Raw genomic sequence first — 18,493 nt, 5'->3', positions numbered from 1 at the left:
GTATTTAAGTCACTAGCCCTCTTCTCATAACAAAAATTTCCAAGTTGGAACACAGAACAGTCCATGTTGGAAGGAACCTTTGGAAGATCATGTGGTCCAACTTTTTATGTATATGGCCTCTTTTTTCCATTTCCAATGCCTGCACAGAAAATTATATGAAGAAAATTCAAATTTGTTTTAGACATTTCTAAAGTAATCTTATCATTGGTCTTCCCTTCCGCTTTTGGAATTCCAAGTTGCCTTTCAAAATGAAGTAAAAACTAACCCGCAAAGGCCTCATTTTTTTAAAGGAAAAATGAAGGTTACTCATGCCACTTTGAAGACTGATGCTCTTGATTTGCTATAGAATTGGCCAGAAGTCACAAAAATCCTGATGGTTGTTATAGTGATTATGCTGTTTATTTAGGAGGTCTGCTGCATTTCCAGCACAAGAGAGCGAATAATTTGATTTCACGGGAATAAGTGGGACAACTGGTGGTGCTTTCAGGGTTCTTTTTAGAGGCTGTCATCTGACATGCTGCTTTGATGCAGGATCCTTCCTGAACAGACTGCCAGGTGCATGAGGAATATTTGAGAGAGGGTTTTAGGTGAGATGTTGGATCAATAGGCAGCCTGGACAACAAAGGAATTTGTCACAAAGGATCGGACAGAGCAGTAACCTCTGCAAGGACAATATTTATTTCTTGAATAGAAAGTCAGGACCAGCAATAATCTTTGGCTCCATCTGCTGACTTTGCTGTCACCAGTGGCACCTGGGTCAGGGAACTTCTGCAGTTACTGTCTGTCTGCAGCTCATTGCCCATGAAGGGGTATTTTTTTGAGAGAGGATTCTCTGGCTGCCTTCAGTAATCTAGAGGGAGGAACTTCCTTTTTCTTCTTTTTTTCTTTTCTTTTTCTTTCACTTTACTTTGTTCATTTTTTCAGGTGCTTTCCCAAGGTAAGAGTATCACTTTTTTCTCCAGGGTAGGATGAAAGTGTCCCATTCCACTCTGATCAGATAAAAAATATTGTACTTTACATTGCTGAAATACTTTGGAGGCTTCAGTGGCTCTGAAAAAGTGAGAGGGTCCTGTAGAAATACAAGCCTTTTTAAATTGTCACCTGTTTTTCACAATATCCTTGGAAATCTCCTCCATTTCAAGTCCTGAACAGGCTTTGTTTCTTGCTTTTAGTCTTTTCGGTGAAAAGATTTCTGTGTCTAGCAAAGCCTAGGTTATGTGAGAATCATATCAGAAATACAAAGGAAAATACTGTAATAGGCAGCACCATCTATTTTCTGTGAAGTGTTCTGCAAATCTTCTTGGAATTTGGACCATGCCTAGAGTGACATTCACTGCTCTGCAGATAGCAAACAGCAACCCTGTATATGATTTAATCATGTCAGAATCATTTCACTTATTTCATGCTCTCACCTTACAAATAACAAAACAAGCCCTAAACAGCAACTGGTTTTCCCTCCTGAGTTTTTAATAATTTTCTAATTGTGATTGTTTGAGTTCAGAGATTCTTGCACATCAGAATACAGTCCTGTACAAAATTTGTCCCTTGAAGATCTGTTTCCTGCATTGAGCAAAGGCCAAAGTGGTTCCTATGTTCAGTGTAAGAAAAAAGTGTCTGCTGAATAAAGAAGTCAGCTCTAAAGCTGGTTTTCTCTTTATTATTTCTTTCCTTTTTGGCATAGATCACAAATGGATTTTTCACTTGGACACCTGAAGGTCCTCCAGCATTGTCCAACATTGATATCCGAATCCCTCAAGGTAAAAAATGACATCAAGATACACAGAGTAAGATGTTTTTCTGTGAGTATTTGGTAAGTCAGAAGCTTATATGTGCCCTCTTCTCTCACAGGTCAGCTAACAATGATTGTGGGACAGGTTGGCTGCGGTAAGTCATCTCTCTTGCTAGCCATACTTGGGGAGATGCAGAAGATCTCTGGGAGCATATTCTGGAGCAGGTAATGCTATTTAAAAATTAAAGCTTGAGTTGAGTAGTAATGCAGAAAAAAAAAAAAAAACAACAAAATCTATCCTGGGAACATTTTTGTGAAGTCAGGGATTGTGTAGGTGCATGTTCAAGACAAACACCTTATCCTAACAGTAGGAGAGCACATCAGAAAGAACCTCCAGCTATGATCAGACACCTTATCTATTCCATCAATAGGAATGAGCCATACTTGGCATTCTGCACTCCAGCAACATAGTCTGAATGAAATTGTAACTAATTTGGAATCAGAACTGATTAGCTGAGGTGTTGTGCTGCTACAGAGTGACATTTGCACCTTCTGGTCTAAGCTTGTGTCTAAATGGAACATAGAGAGGTCCCAGCTCACCAAGCATGGTCCCTGGCTGTGCCCTTAGATGTGTGCTCCGTCCCAGCACTGAGCAAGTTCCTGAGAAACTGAAGAGATGTTTATGGTGGCAGTGTCGGTGACCTCAGGGTACTTCCCCAGCACGTTCTTCCTGATTTGACAAGAGGGAGATAGTCATGTCCTTCCCTCCTTTCCCAAGGGGACACAGCAACCTCATTCTGACAGCAGCTGTAGGCTGTACTTGTGTCTAACTTGTGTACTGGCTGTGAAGGCTGGAAAAAAATTGTTACCAAATGACAGCTCTACTGCTAGGACTTCATCTTTTGACCCTCAAACTAACTGACAGATGGTATAATATATTGCAGGTTCTGTATGTGGTTTCCAGTGAATTACTGCAATCTCTAATACAGTGATCAATGTGTGTGAACATTTTTAGCCTGTTTGTTTTACAGTACTGAACTTCCTAGCCATAAAGACCACACTTTGTCTTTTGGGATGCAATTAGTTGTAGGAAAAGCTTGACAAATTGCAGAAGAACCTAAAGAAACAATTTTATTTCCTACTGATTGGGAATAAGAGAACAACAATGCAACTCTAAGTCAAACCCGCACACCGTAGTGGACAGAGGGTCATTGTTGCCCAGTTCTGCACTAATTTTGTGAAACAATTCTCATATATTCCTTGAATGTTTGTAGAGAAATATTGTATATATCCAGCCTTCATGCATAAGCTCGTCTCACTCCTCAGAGTTGCACATGCTTTAATAGTAATACTACAAGGCTGGATGGTTCTCTGCCTTATAAGTGGGGAAAATGAAACATAGGAAGGTCACCCTTTCAGCTGGTGAGAACAGAAGCCAAAGTTCCAGAATGTGGTGATCTATCCATTAAAACATACTTCCCTAAGCAGAAATTCAGAGTGTGGTGAGGAACCATACAGAATCCCTGCAGCTTTATTAGGTCAACTAATTTCATTTCAGCAAGGCTGTAATTTTTTACAGATGACATAACATGATTAAGAAGTCTAATTCGAATGTCTGATGCTAAACTAAAACAGATGACATGATAGTTCTGATCAGACTGTGTTTTTAAATAGCTTGTTTAGAAGTATGTGCTTCACAACAGAGTAAAGGTCAAAACTGGCTTCTATGTCTTCTCTATGTGCCAAAGTATCATAAGATAAAATTCAGTTGTTATCACATTTGCTTTGCTATCTGTCAGATATGTATAGTGGGGTTTCTGGCTGGTACAGTCTTAGCACTGTAAGTGGTGGCTGCACTGGGACAGATTGTTTTGTCTCATCTTTCTGCTGCCATGTGCTCTGGTCTATTCAGAATGACAGATGCAGTCAGACTAGGCTGTGGACCTGTGTTGTAAAGTTGTCAGATGAAAGCTCCCTTAATTTGATAAGAAAATACTAACTTATGACCAGGTACGTGCAATATTATCCCAGATTCAAGGAGAGTAGTCTTATTGAGTAATCACCAGAGCTCATAGCCTTAGTTCAGGCACTGAAATGTGTCACCAAAATGAGCAACATACAGCTCTTCCTTTGGGATGAGACAAATGCTTAGCTTCAGTCATTCACGTTACAGAATAGTCCTAAATTATTTCATGTCCAATTTCCTTCCCCTTCCCTTCCTCCAAGGTCACAGCAATGAACATGAAGGATACATCCTGCTGACATGTCACTCAGTGCTCAGGAAATCTGGATTCTATTCTTGGCCTTTCCCTTGGTGTAATGGATAACCTTGCACCAGTCATTTCCCTCCTTTGTGCCTCCCTTCTCTATTGATAAAACAGGATTAGTTACATATCATCTTTATGTGATTCCTATAAAATTATTAGTTTCAAAACCTTAAAAATAAATATAATTTATTCCTGGGCTAGGAGTCAGCTAATCAGAAGTGAGCACTAGCTCATCTGGGATTTTATTTTGTTATTTGTATTACAGTGTAGGCCTGGAAGATTCTGTTAGTGTCCCATGTCCAAAGCAAGCTGAGAGCATCCCAGCATAAATATTTTATAATATGGTTAAAGATTAACAAAAATAGATAAATCATTATTTACATTCTGAACAGATAGCATTGCTTTGGCTGGTTATTGAGTAAATAATTACAGTATATGCCATGCTAATATCTTCTGGGCAGTCTCTCACTTTAAATAGTCCCAGCTCAAGACCATGGAGCAGTTTATAGCGTCTTTTTGGTGTAAATAGTATCAGAAAATTGATCTAAATAAGAAGCAGTTTGCTTAAACAGAATTATATTATTTGTTTCTAAACAGGACATACATACTGCCATGTGAATCTGGAGTCCTTATAACGTGAAGGAAGTGCTAGATTCATTAAAGTTCTTAACAGTATATTTTCTTCTACTTGATGTGGAGTTGATCATTTTTATCAAAAGACAGTATTTTTAAAGTTATGTTGATGCATGAAACATTAATAATTTTTTATAAATAAGCATTTTTCTGGAGTTTGTAGAAACATCCACGTACTTAATTGTATTTAAATTGGAAGTAGATATTTGAAGCCTTGAAAATCTCAGTAGCACATATTTTCATCTTTCTTTAGACATCCATCTTTTCCAGCCCTTCCATGCACAACACCAAGACCCTGAACAAGAAACATGATTTTCTGCTGCATGAACCACCCCAAAAAAGGCCAGACATCCATTCTACCAGGGAACATCCTGGGAACCTGTGACATATAGCATGTGTGCATGACAGCAACTCCCTCATAGGTGCCACAATCTTTGTATCCAAGTATTGGTAGATCAGTTCCCTGATCTGTGTTTCTGTTCCATAGCTGGAAAAGTTAGTTCTCCATTTGGAGAATTTTAGCTTAGCTGTTTCAACCCACTTTTTCCCTCTTTGACTTTGCTCTATTCCATCTTTCCCTGATTTTCCTGCATACTCCTGACAATTACGGATGCAGTGATCTTACACCATTGTTGAAATGTCAAAGTAATGTATGTTTGACAATGACATCCAGAGCTAATTTTTCAAGGCATATGCCAGCAGAATGTGAGTTAAGTGTGGAAAAGCTTAATTTCATACACTGACCTTTGGGATAAAGGTACTGGTGGCTGGCTGGCTCTCTCAAATTCTACAGCAAATTCAATTTAGATGCTGTCATTGCTTACTATGCATAAACTTTTTGAAACTGTCTCAAACCAACCTTTTAAACTGCAGGTATAGTTTTCTTTCCTGAATACTTTTAAGCAAACATTGTTAACACAAAGTTAATGGACTGCTCTCTGTAAAGCACTGAAAACTTAGTTCCTCCTTGATTTTGCTTATACCACTTGACCCACAGATTATTTTTTTATTATTATTTTTTCAGTGGAGCTGAATTTAGCATCAGTAATAAGTATGGCCAGTCATCTGTCAGAACAGTTCTGTCTGTGAACATCTTGGTACTCATTCAAAAACAGCAAAAACAAAACCTGTCCATTCCTCAGACCTGCCCACACTTACTTATACAGACTCATCCTCCCAAGGAGAGGGCAGATACAGAATGCAGTGTGCTGCAAGGCAACTGGAGATGGGATTTGGGGTTCAAACTAATCTATTATATGCTGCAGAGGCGCAGTTACTCCATGGAAAAATTACAGTATCACAGATTATCAGTTTGTTTTCCCTGACAATGCTCATTTTTACTGGAACTGCATTCTTGTCACACTAGGAATTCTCAATTCTGCTAGCACCTCCAGAACAGAGTGAAGGTGATTTTATTTGTTGAGTCCAACTAAATATTTATAAGAAAACAGAACAAAACAAAGCTGTCACCTTTTTTGTTGGGCTTTTTTTGAATGCTAAAATCAAGTCAGTTTGTGTAAAAGAACAGATGCTGCACTGTAGCTCTGTGATAAATACTGTTTGCAGTCTGTGCACTAAGTGGAATTTAATAGTTTTTCTTTCTGGGGCAGATTGCCTGTGCTTACTTAAGTAAACAGTCTTTCCTTTCTGTTTGTAATGCAGCTGTACATCTGACAGTGAGACCGGGGACGATGTCAGGTACAGTATTGGGTGTGATTACTGGTCTTCCTACTGAATCGATTGCAATAGCAAGAACCAAAAGCTTCTAAAATCTATGCTTACAATTTCAGTGTCAGAATTCTGAAAATCAGCAAAACTTTCACTGCATTAATGAGCTTAGCATACAATTTTGAAACTACCTATGTGACTTAAAAATAAGAGCAGAATTGCCATTATGAAAACATTGCTGTTTGGTGATTTTGAATGTTATATCCTAACTTTCCTGTGTGTCTTGGAAAATACTTCTCTCAAAGTCTGAACTAGATTGTTCCCTAATGCTACACTGAAAAAATAGTATCAAGTACAGCTTTAAAGGTTTCATTGATTTAAACAAATTTTCCCCATTACCCTTCTCTTCAATTTTTACATCTTGTCATAGGTTTATTTTCTCACCTAGCATTCTTCAGGCACATGCAAGCTGAGAAGTGTGGGGAGTAGCAGATTAGTCCATCTGTTGGCAAGTGATACTAGTATGGAAATTATAGAACCATAGAATCAACAAGGTTGGAAAAGACTCAAGATCATCAAGTCCAACCATCAGACCTACACCCCTGTGACCACTAAACCATCTCCTGAAACACCATGTCCATCCATTTTTTTCAACACCTCCAGGGATGGTGCCTCCACCACTTCCCTGGGCAGCCTGTTCCAATGTCTCACCACTCTTTCTGTGAAGAAATTTTTCCTAATACTCAATCTGAACCTCCCTGTGGTAACTTGACCCCATTTCCTCTTGTCCTATTGCTAGTCACTAGGGAGAAGAGGCCTACACCTGCCTCACTACAACCTCGTCTGAGATAGTTGTAGGGAGCACTGCTGAAGTCAGTGGGAACTTTGTTACTGAAATAATTTATCAGCCCCTTCTTTCCCGTTTACCCTGTTTCTCAAATTTGTCACCTCGTTGTCAGACTGAGCCCTGCAAAACTTCTGCTCCCATCTGTGTGTAGTATAGGAGGGAGTTCCAAGCTGTGTGGTGTGGTTGACACCCCAGAGAGAAGGGAAGCCATCCAGGGGAACCTTGACAGGCTGGACAGGTGGGCCAGTGCCAACCTCATGAGGTTCAACAAGGCCAAGTGCCAGGTCCTGCACCTGGGTTGGCATAACACCAGGCACAAATACAGGCTGGGGGAAGAATGGCTGGAGAGCAGTCCTGAGGAGAAGGACTTGGGGGTGGGAGTTGATGAGAAGCTCAACATGAGCCGCCAGTGTGTGCTGGAGCCCAGAGAGCAACTGCATCCTGGGCTGCATCAAAAGAAGTGTGGCCAGCAGGGCCAGGGAGGTGATTCTGCCCCTCTGTTCTGCTCTGGTGAGACCCCACCTGGAATACTGTGTACAGTTCTGGTGCCTTCAGCAGAAGAAAGACATGGAGCTGTTGGAAAGGGTCAGAGAAGGGCCACCAAAAGGATCAAAGGCCTGGAGCACCTTTGCTATGAAGACAGGCTGAGAGAATTGGGGCTGTTCAACCTAGAGAAGAGAATGCTCCAGGGAGACCTTATAGCACCTTCCAGTACTTGAAAGGGGCCTACAGGAAAGCTGGGGAGGGGCTTTTCATCAGAGAGGGGAGTGATAGGGCAAGGGGTAATGGTTTTAAACTGAGAGAGGGGAGATTTAGGTTAGATATTTTGAAGAAATTCTTCGCTATAAGGGTGGTGAGGAAGTGGAATGGGTTGCTCAGGATCTCGAGCATTTGCTTGTGGGTGTTGTACTTTCTACAAGGTTGTTTAGCACTTCTCAAAACTGAAGCTTTAACCATACCTGTTTTAGGTTAGCATCACACAGTACAGAATTTTTGCATGCTAAAGGGAGTCTTTTTTCTTATGTAGTCATTTTGTTTTATAGCATAGTGATAGTACCTTAACGTATTCTTTGCATTGTCTAAAATAATTGATTTAAAAAAAAAAAAGACAAACAACACCTTGTATTTGTTTTCTGCAGCCCAGAGAGAGAATCTCCTGTTGACACAGAATTCAGGTACACCACTTCAAAAACTAATGGGAACCTCCAGAGATCCTTTCCAGTCTCAGCTGTTCTGTGACTCTGTGAACATTCTTCAGAAGTGTCTGCTCTTAATGAGTTGTTCCTCCTTAGAAAGCAAATAGATTGTCTGAAAGCAGCTACTCCAAGATTTAAAAGCAAAAACAAGCAAGTGACCCTTGCAGTTTAATAATTGCAAAAAAAAAAAGTATTTTCTGGATAGTTTTGTTCTGAGTATATGAATATTCAGGACTGGCAATATCAGGATGTTCTATTGCTTACCATCAGGCTGAAAATAATGGAAACTTTTTTTTTGTTTATGCAGTAATAGTGTAGGACAGGACACTACATATTCTCATATCTGGAGAACATTTGATTTTGAGTTGTTGACTGATGTTAGAAATTCAAGAACTGTGCAAAATAATAAAGATAAAACTGTATTCAGCAATTCAAAACATGCAGGAATGGCATTGCAATGTATTATTTTCTCTACTCTATAATACTAACTCAATTACATTTTAAGTGCATTCATTTCCTTTTAAAAATTGCCAAAATTTCAGGCTTGGTAGGTTTATTAAGGCATAGAGATTCATATACTTAATGACCAGGCTTGATCCTAAATTAGCTAAAGCACATAGTCTACAGAGAGCTCAGCAAAGGTTTTCCCTGTTTATTGTTATCTGCCTCTTTGTGATAATTAAGAGGCTATAGTTAGTCTATCTTTTGTTATCAGAAGAAAAAAATTACACTCCATGGATTAAAATGCCTGCTTGTTTATGCAGTCTGGGGGTAGGAGGCAATTGCTTCTACCTGCAGAAAAAATTCCTCCTAAGTCTTTGTCTGCTAAAGCCATTTGTTTGCATTCAGTCTTTTCAATGTGAAACCTTAGGTAGGTTCAAGGGAAGCTTTCAGACAAGGTGTTGCACTCTCCATTTCACAATATTTTATTCTCTAGACTTTTTCCCCATAGTTTCAGTAGAAGGTTTGTTTGGTTGCCTCTCTAATTTAAGCAACACTGAAGACATGCAACAGATTTCTCATATGGTCAAACGTTTCTAAGCTTTCTGCTTATGTCATAATATGATCTGCCCTGATATGTCATTCTACTGTCAATTTCCAATTAAGATTAATTTAGAAGGGTTTATTAAATAATACGCCTGTAATGAATTTTGACAAGCTCATTACTTGTTCCTAAATTCCTTGAAGTAGTTCTTGCTGATGACCTAAAAGCAGAATGTAAGCCAAATGTGAATGGCATTCCCAGGCATTGTGCTGGTTCTCAGCATGGAGTGCCTCTCACTGACACTGCCTGTGTCTTCACTGAACAAAAGAACACTTTTGACAAAAGTTGTAAAATGATTATCCTCAAAACTTTTTTACTGTTTTTCAAAAAATACATTAAAAGTAACTTTTCAATCACATGGAGAATTAGGAGCAGCAAAGGCATGGTTTCAAGCAATTAGAAGGAAGGGAAGGGAACACATGTTAATCTTGGAATGCTCAGAGCAATATTTTCTCAATTATTGGGATGAGAATTTCATACTAATTACAGAAGTGTTTCCATCTTGAGGCAGAAATAAACGCTTTTTGAATTAGATTTTGGGACTGTGAGCTGGGCTGCTTAGGAGATTTTTCCTGCCTTTTAAAATTTCTTTTTGTTGTTTCTGTTTCATTTTCCAATGAAGAGAATTCATAAAATACAATTAAATTCTAATTGTGTTAGACATCAGACATCTGAACTCAGAAGCATGCTAGCAGGGTAGCATAACCATGTTCTTTTAGATTATCAGAGAACATTGGATCCTATAATGACTTCTAAGCAAGCTTGGTGAAAGCCTGAAAAAATGAGCAGGGCAAGCGACCTTAACTGCTGATGGAAAAAGATAAATTACCTGGTGTATTTGGCAGCTCATGGTTTGAACTGCATTCAGGTCCAACTAGAAAGAGGCTGTTGTGTAATGGCTGTCTAGCAGACAAAGACTATGTTTGGGTGAGAGTTCCTATTGTTTATTGGATTAGCTGATATAGCTGGAAGGAAAACAGATATGCTTTTAGGTGTGTGATCACTCTTTTGGCCCCTTTCTGGAGAAATTATGATAAGCCAATGAGTTTTCCAACAGTATCAGTTGCTCTAATAAAAAATGTTGCCTTTCTTCCAGTTCTGCATTACAACAGCCTCAAAAGCTCTACTACTTCACTAGCAGATAGTTTTATTTTTAAATAGTAATAACAATCACTACAAAATAAAATATCTATGGTGAGATCCTGTTGACCATTCCCTGATAACCTGTACTTTCTAATGGCACATTATGGAGAGCAATTCCACATGGGGAAATTTAGCAATTTTTTTTTTTTTGCCTGTGTTCTCTTTTTGTCTTTGTCTTTATAAGCATGGAAAGATGTTATTCCTGGTTATTCATTTACTTTGTAACTCAAGTTCTCTTCTTAGAATGGGGAAAACAAATGTGTTTGGAGCAGGGAAAATTGCCTTTGTGCATTTGTGGAATTGTTGGTTTTTTGGTGGGGTTTTTTTTGGTGTGTGTTTGTTTGTTTGTTTGTTGTTTTGTTTGGTTTGATTTTTGTATGTTTTTTTTAACACCCTAAAAATAGCTCTTTAGAACATTAAATGTGAAATGTGTTCCCTACACCTTGTTTATTATTTTTCTGTCCAAACTGGTCTAGGATTCAGTCTTTGGTAATTATCTTCCTACCATCTACAATGCTCAAGAGGCAGCTTTACAGAGCTAGCCTCTCCAAAACCCACCTCACATCAGAAAGGGGAAAGAAAATGAAATTCATTTAGGTGAACGATTTCAGGGTTCTGTTGAAAATGTAACATCTAATGTATTTCCTTGATGGGAGAGCTATTGATATACCTTAAGAAGAGAAATGACAGAGCATTTTTTAAGCCTTACTACCAGTTTCTTTCTTTCCAAGATAATGGTTTCCAAAAACACCTACTGCACTGGTAAACTGGAGACTCTGTGCTGTTCTTGTGGGTTTTTTTCCAGAAAAAGAGGATCAGTAGCATATGCATCACAGAAGCCTTGGTTGCTCAATGCCACAGTGGAAGAGAATATCACCTTTGAAAGCCCTTTTAACAAACAGAGGTAACAGGTTTCAGCACAGTTCTGTGCTTTACTCCTCTTTGTGCTAGTTAGTGGAGCTGCACAGGCTTCATTTCATGCATGAGTCCCCATCCACCTCTAACAAATGTGCTGCATCTGCCTGGACTTGGCAAAAGACCTTGGGTTCTGTGTGGTCCCCTTTTGACCATGTTTTTCCTGAAGAATGCAAGGGGCAGACTTCAGTCTCACTTGAACTTAAGTGTAGAAGCGTTTTCATTTTCAGAAGCCATGCTTGTTTTCTTGTGCCTAATTGACTAGTTTAACTGTCTTAGAAGGACATTAACTGTTGGGAGTGGGGATGTGGTTTATTACAATTTCAGTGTTTGGTAATTGTGAAGAATTCATGGACTGCCTCTTTATTCAGTATAAATACCCACCAAACATTCTAAAATATTTAAAAGTTAATTGCTGATGTTCTATCCCCCCAGCTGTTAGCAGTGGTTGGCTATGCATTCACATCCTACACACATTTTTATTTTGGTCACCCGTGAATATTGAAACAAGAAACAAAGGCCCTGGGCATGAAAAAAGTTAAATGCTAAAAAATATCAATATGCCATGGAAGAAAGTGTATTTGTTTTGCCTGGTTTTACCTATTAAATATTTTTAATTGGGAAGCTGACCTAAGATGCTTTTTGTTCTCTGAAATACTATTTACTTGCCTTTGTTGAAAGAGATCCCATTAGAACAATTAGTGGGTAACAAATATATTTTCCACTGTGTGATTTTTTCCAGCTGGTTGATTTTTGTTCCTCTGCAGGTAGGAAATGTGCTTCTTTAGCAGTATCTGTGTGGATTTTACATTACCTTTTTTGTTTCCGCAGGTACAAAGCAGTAATTGATGCTTGTTCCCTGCAGCCTGATATTGACATTCTCCCTCATGGAGACCAAACCCAGATTGGAGAGAGGGTCAGTAAATAGCTACAGGCTTCTATTTTTCTTTTAAATATATAGAGGGGTTTTTATTATTTTGTTGTGTTCTTAAAATCTTACCGGTTATTTGGCAACAAAGGTAATCTTTTAGTTAAGTGTAGGTTTGGGTCATTAGTCTGAAAGCTTGTTGCTTAGTAAACATGGAAACACTGTCATTTGTGTGAGATGCAATGATTTAAATGTGCTGCTATCAGAATATTTGACTAATTCTGCAGCCACTATCTCAGATATCCTAACTTCCCAGTGCATTTCTTGTTTTCTTTAGGAGTAATGTAGAAATAAAGAATTTATGGATTTTTAGAGCCCCTTCATTTTAAAAAAGGGCATGTGTTTAATCAATAGCAAACTAAGCTATAACACATCAAGGAAGATTAGGGAGTGACAAGAAAGGAAACAGAAGACACTTATTTGTAAATAATTTACTCTGGTAAATACTGTCACTGTCACAAAATAAACAACAACAAAACCACAACAAGCCACCCAACACAAGGATACTTTTAAGGATATATTTCTATGTGTAATCTCCACACTGGCTACCAAGTTAGTTTTAAATGAATTAGTTGCTAACCCAATTAATTGTGTAGCCTGGCAAATGTTTTTGGACAGAAGGAGAGAAGTGGAGTGGAAGGAGAAGGTGGGGGAGCGTCTTTTAGCAGTCGTGCTGCCTTATGGGAGCTTAAGGTGTTTGTGGAACTGCAGGTGGATCACAGGAAGGATAAGTGACTTAGAGCAGGGTGGGAGCAGGGCACTAAGGGCTGAAAACAAGTACGGTAGCAACCAGGTGATTTTAACCTCGGCATGGTCTGACCTCCCAGCTAGCAACTACTGATTACAGTATATAATGGAGCTGATAAAAATAAAAAAAAACAGAATACAGCCAGACTCAAGGTAAACTTTTGAGTAGAATTCTAGTGTAGACTGCCTGCAGAATATCTATGTGACCATAATGTCATCAAAAACCATTAAACATTTCCCATTCTGGTGTGTATGGAGTACAGCTCCAGACAGAGGGCTCTGGCTTTTCTAACAATTTCTGTACTGTGTTCCCAGCTAAATTGCAGGCCCACGCCTTTGAAAAATTTCTCTTTTTTTTTTTTTTTTTTTTGTCTAGAAAGTTCTCTGTAGATAATCAAATCAGAATATGAATAGTCAGTTGATGTATTTATAATTGTCTGATTGTTTTTCTCCTGCTTATCTCCAGGGTATTAATCTGTCTGGAGGGCAGCGCCAACGTATCAGTGTGGCGAGAGCACTTTACCAGCAGACAAATGTTGTGTTCCTGGTGAGTATGTGCCATTAGGTTTATGCTCCAAACAGAAGCATGATATGTGAGCATTTAGAGTATTTCATGTGTAAAAAACCTAGAATATGGGGCTTCACTGAGCCTAACCCAAGTGTGCACTGTTTATTTTATATCCATTGTTAGCTACCCTGCAGGTTAAGAAGCATTTTGCAAATGCTGCAGACAGGCAGATGGATATTAGGAGACAAATTGAAATGCCTATGCTTCCCCTCTCAAATCATTTAAATGTCTTTTTAACCCTTGTGTTTATCTTTGGTACTTAGAAATTTATCAGACTCTGCTGTATTAATGAAATTCTTAAGCTGTCTCAGGCCTAAAATTAATGTTGTCCTGTGTCTGGGGTGTTTCCTTTCTACAACAAATGAAGCTGTCTTCCCACCCTGAGCTGCTTGTTATATATCCTGTCCCAACTTCAACAGAAGTGCTACGGAAAAAGGTGTGAGAGCAGGTTCTAAAAACGTAGTAGGTGGGAAAACGGATGCATCCTACCCACTGGCTACTAGTGAGCTTGCTGGCTTTCCAATTTAAGACTTCCTTCTTAAATTCAGTTTTCAAGGAGCTTTGAATCCAGCTGTTATGGACAGCAAGACATGAGTCACATGGGATTAGAAGAGCTGTGCACATTAAAGGTCATCCCTAAAAGTCTGGGAGCTTACTTAGACCTTATCCTGTAATTAGGTTGATCAACATGTGGCTGCTTGATGTGTAGGGCATTTCCAGGCAATGAGCGGACTACAGGAGAGTGGAGAGAGCAGTTGGGCCAGGTGCTGAAAATCAGCAACTGCAGTATTGAGATGTAACTTGGTTTTGTCACCTTTGTCCTTTTGTGTAGGACACTCAATAATCTCCTAATAGTAGCAGATTCTCATATGTTTTGATAACATAAAAGCACCTACAAATGTACCTGTATGCAGTTACTAATCATTCAAAAATAATTACGAATCCTCTTTGTTAGTATTTGCAAACACTCAGTTCTTATAAGACTGATTTCATAAACAAATGGTTATGAAACTTCTCTCTCACAAGCGTGCACTTCATATTCAATGACTTTTCACATTCTCTAAATTCGTGATCATCACAGGTATGAAAACATTCATGTGATAATTCATTACATATTTTATTCTTAATTGCATTCATTCACTCCACATGTTTTATTTGTTGTATATTGGACTAATCCTGTAGCATGAACTGACTTTTTTCAGGTGTCTTGTGATCAAGAGATCATTATAAAAACATACAGTGAATGCTGCCTTAATGAGCAGCCTTGCCTGACTCCACAACGCAACGTCGCATCCCGTGTGCTGCCATTGACAGTTTGCAGAATTATGCAGCACTGCATAGGAAGTGGCTGTGCATGTAGTCAAGGCTCAGAATGATGTTCAGGGCAGTGCCAGATCAGTAGAGTGCAGCAGTAAAGCTGACAGGACAGGTCCTTGCTCAGGGAGCACAGTGCAGACAATGGTTGCACACACGTTTTTAAGAATAAATTCTGTATCATGATCAGAAGTCACTGTGTTTCAAGTGCACTTTTAAAGTGCTCTATGTTATGATGCTCTGATTTATTAGATTTTCAGTGGTCATATTTATCTTACTATTGATTTCAGATATTTGGGGGTTTGTAGATACATGAAAGCAACATTACTAAAGTGTTTAATGCAGTCACAATATAAATTGTTGCAAAATTGAGGGGAACAGAAGCTCCAGAGGATTTTCAAAAGTCCTCACCTCTTTGCTTACACCTCTCTCTAAATTAACTGGTGGCAATTATGTCACTGAGAAAGCAGAATTAAATAAAACTTAATCCTTCTTTATCAGCAAACATCTGGAGAAAACGAAATTTTGTTTTTAAGAAATCTTGGTTTTGTGTATATATATATATATATATCCTGGTAATAGAGTAGTATGAAATAATAATACTAAGTAAATCCTATGACCACTATCACTAGTAAAAGCAGAAATAATAGATTTGTAATTCCATATAAATAGGATTAGGTAAACAAGTCCCCCAAAAGATGGTACAGATTATCTTATGCCCAAATGAATTGTATATAATTAATTAATTCAAGACAATATAGGTTGTAAATCAAGCATCTGAGTAAAGTAATCAAAATGATCAGTATTTCTCCTTTTGCAATTCTTCATTAATAAATTCTGGATTTATGGATTAAAGAAATAATAATAATCAGAAGGCAATTATGGCTTTAGGAAATAAAAATGTGCTCTTTGCCCCCAGAGCTGTTGTGTAACACACACCATAGACAGACATTGCTGCATTGTCTTGAGTCTGACAGAAACCATGTCCTGCACTTAAGTAGGCTCTGAAACACATCTGCTGAGAGGAGCAGTTCCCAGAAAGCCTCATGAAATCATAATGTTTACACAGCTGATGTTACCCATATGCAAAAAGACAGTTCCAGGTTTGTTGTTATGTAATTTAAGGAACCAATCCTCGGAACAATTTTGATCTTCTGATGGCCTCTTCTGATTGCCTATATTGACCTAACTGGTTTTGCCAGTATTAAAAACTATCAGTTTACTTAAATCCCGTAAACGCGGGCTCCAAAAGCTGACCTCTTCTCCTCATTGCAGGATGATCCCTTTTCTGCACTGGATATCCACCTGAGTGACCACCTTATGCAAGAAGGCATCCTGAAAATGCTACGGGAAGACAAGCGGACAGTTGTGCTAGTAACTCACAAGCTGCAGTACTTGCCCCATGCTGACTGGGTAAGAAAGCTCTTCCCTTTTTTGTTTTTGTTTTTTTGAGGAAGCAAGAATATGGCACAAATATGTCTTGCTACAAACAAGGCTTTCACTTCATCTTTCTACCAAGTGGTGGTTTAGTGAGAAGAGACATAATAAAGATGTTTTGAAAATTACGCAGTGCGTTTGAGGTGCCATAATTTGGGATTCCCATCATAGAACACCTAAACAGATTGGGATTTTCATAGGGCTGATACACACTCATGAAAGCAGGCTGCATTTAAAATACATTGAATACCCAAAAACATTAGTTGTATTGGAAAACTTTGCTCATTTTTTATCACAAAGCAGTTAAATGTTTGAGTAGTGTATTTGCCTCTGCTGGGATGTTACTAGGAATTTTTGCTGCCACAGAAAAAGGTGTGTCTATGGATATTGAGGTTTATGGAAATTTAAGGAAAAAGACCCAGTATTTCCTTGTGGTTAGTACTAGTGTATAATGTATCAAGAACATCTTAACCATTTTTATGTTGGCAAATGTTCAATTGTGTTGTTAGGTTTCTTTGTTTTATCTCATAGTTTACTGAAAAAAGGAAGGTATTCTCTCTATAGCAGTTTGCAATTGCAAATGTCAAAGATGAAACAAACCAAGTAGGATAAGGAGGTTTGGGATTTTTATATATATATATTTTTTTTTTTTTTATTATTTTTTTTTTTTTTAATCCATTGGTTCACATTGACCTTGTGCTTAGTTCTCCTGTGGTGACACAGCTGCAACTGACAGGTCTTCCTGCCTGTGACGACTGATGACTGCAGTTATCCCTCCTAGCAGGTCTTCTGTCTCATTTGCAGCTTGAACAGAATAAAGCTGCAGTTACTCTGTCTCAAGAAATAATATTTCAGCTGCTTTCTGTTTTCACATTGGCTTGCTATAAAGTTGCAGACAGGCGTTAATCTTGGTCGAACCATGTTTTTGTTGGGCAGCATTTACCCTTTATGGTGTCTGCAGGGACCTTCTCCCTCAGTTGTACACCTTTAAGAATTACTACTGTTCTCAACTTAGTTCTGTTTTTACAGTTAGCATCTCTCAAAATATAGAAATTTACTGTCTTCTTCCCCTCATCTTTGCTTCCTCTTTTTCAATTGTTGTATATATGCATTTTTAAAATGGCCTTGTATCAGTATCACCTTTTTCACCACCTTTATTAATGTCAGCCTCATTTGTAGATGCTTGTGTTTTATGAGCTACTCTATAAGAATTATTTTTATTATCTTGCTTACTTATTTCAGTAATATTTGACAAAATATACTGTTCCAAACAGCCTGTAGGACAGGAAGGATTTGTATTAATTAAGTTTATAATTTAAAAATATTAAGAAATAGTTTAAGGTTTTTTCCTAAGCACAGGTCTCATTAAGCTTTAGCAAGTCTTACTCAATGGAGTGTAGTAGGAATATTTATTTTATTAAGGAATTTTAAATAAAACTATAATTGGAAGTGTGTGTGATGGCCCTCCTAAATCTTTGTAGCAAGGCCTTCAGAAGAATTCAAGGTCCAGCCCAGTTACAGCTTTCCTGAATAAACTGACCACAAAAAGATCCTTGTTTATTTTCTCCGTACCTCTGGTGTAAATTCTTAGCAGTAAGTGGAATATATTATTTACCCACCTGCCCAGTCCCACTCATGGAAATTTCTAAGTTTCCAGGGAGAGAGAAAAATAAATACTGCATTGACTGTTATCTAATGATGTCACATGAGTGTACAGTCTACACGCCTCATTTTCCAATTCTCCTTGTCGGATCTGAAGTGAAGGTAGTTACCCTGTGTGTGTAGTGTGGTTACACTGATATAAACCTGGAAACTATGCCCTTCAGACTTTGTCTTCCTTATTTATTTATTTATTTATTTATTTCAAACTATGTCCACTATTTGTAGTTTTAAAAGCTTTAGGGATTCAAATTCCCTAGCTTTTCCTTACCAGATCCACGATACCAAACAAATAGTCAAGCCAGCATGCATGTATCTAATTGCCTGAATGAGGGCGAAACCTGCTGCACACAGTGTGCTGCTAAAAGCCTTTTCCTTTTAGGAGGTAAGAGAACTC

The 18,493-nt window shown here is 38.3% G+C and overlaps 1 protein-coding gene across 2 annotated transcripts in view; it reads left to right on the top strand.

Annotated features, from left to right (window-relative positions):
• The window catches only part of ABCC8 (ATP binding cassette subfamily C member 8), an 80,174-nt gene that overhangs the window by 39,450 nt on the left and 22,231 nt on the right, over positions 1 to 18,493 (top strand). For both annotated transcript variants that reach the window (XR_007889584.1, XM_051620378.1), the window contains exons 15-22: positions 1,682 to 1,757; positions 1,849 to 1,954; positions 6,292 to 6,327; positions 8,284 to 8,319; positions 11,334 to 11,432; positions 12,275 to 12,359; positions 13,585 to 13,665; positions 16,276 to 16,413. Coding sequence is in view for 1 of the 2 variants with exons in the window: in XM_051620378.1 (XP_051476338.1) it covers positions 1,682 to 1,757; positions 1,849 to 1,954; positions 6,292 to 6,327; positions 8,284 to 8,319; positions 11,334 to 11,432; positions 12,275 to 12,359; positions 13,585 to 13,665; positions 16,276 to 16,413 (657 nt within the window). In the remaining variant the exon portion in view is untranslated. The remainder of the gene's footprint in view (positions 1 to 1,681; positions 1,758 to 1,848; positions 1,955 to 6,291; positions 6,328 to 8,283; positions 8,320 to 11,333; positions 11,433 to 12,274; positions 12,360 to 13,584; positions 13,666 to 16,275; positions 16,414 to 18,493) is intronic.

The sequence above is a fragment of the Apus apus genome, chromosome 5 (genome assembly GCF_020740795.1).
Source record: "Apus apus isolate bApuApu2 chromosome 5, bApuApu2.pri.cur, whole genome shotgun sequence".
NCBI classification, from domain to species: Eukaryota; Metazoa; Chordata; class Aves; order Apodiformes; family Apodidae; genus Apus; species Apus apus.
Note: the sequence above shows the minus strand (reverse complement) of the source record. Positions and strands in the feature narration are given on the sequence as shown.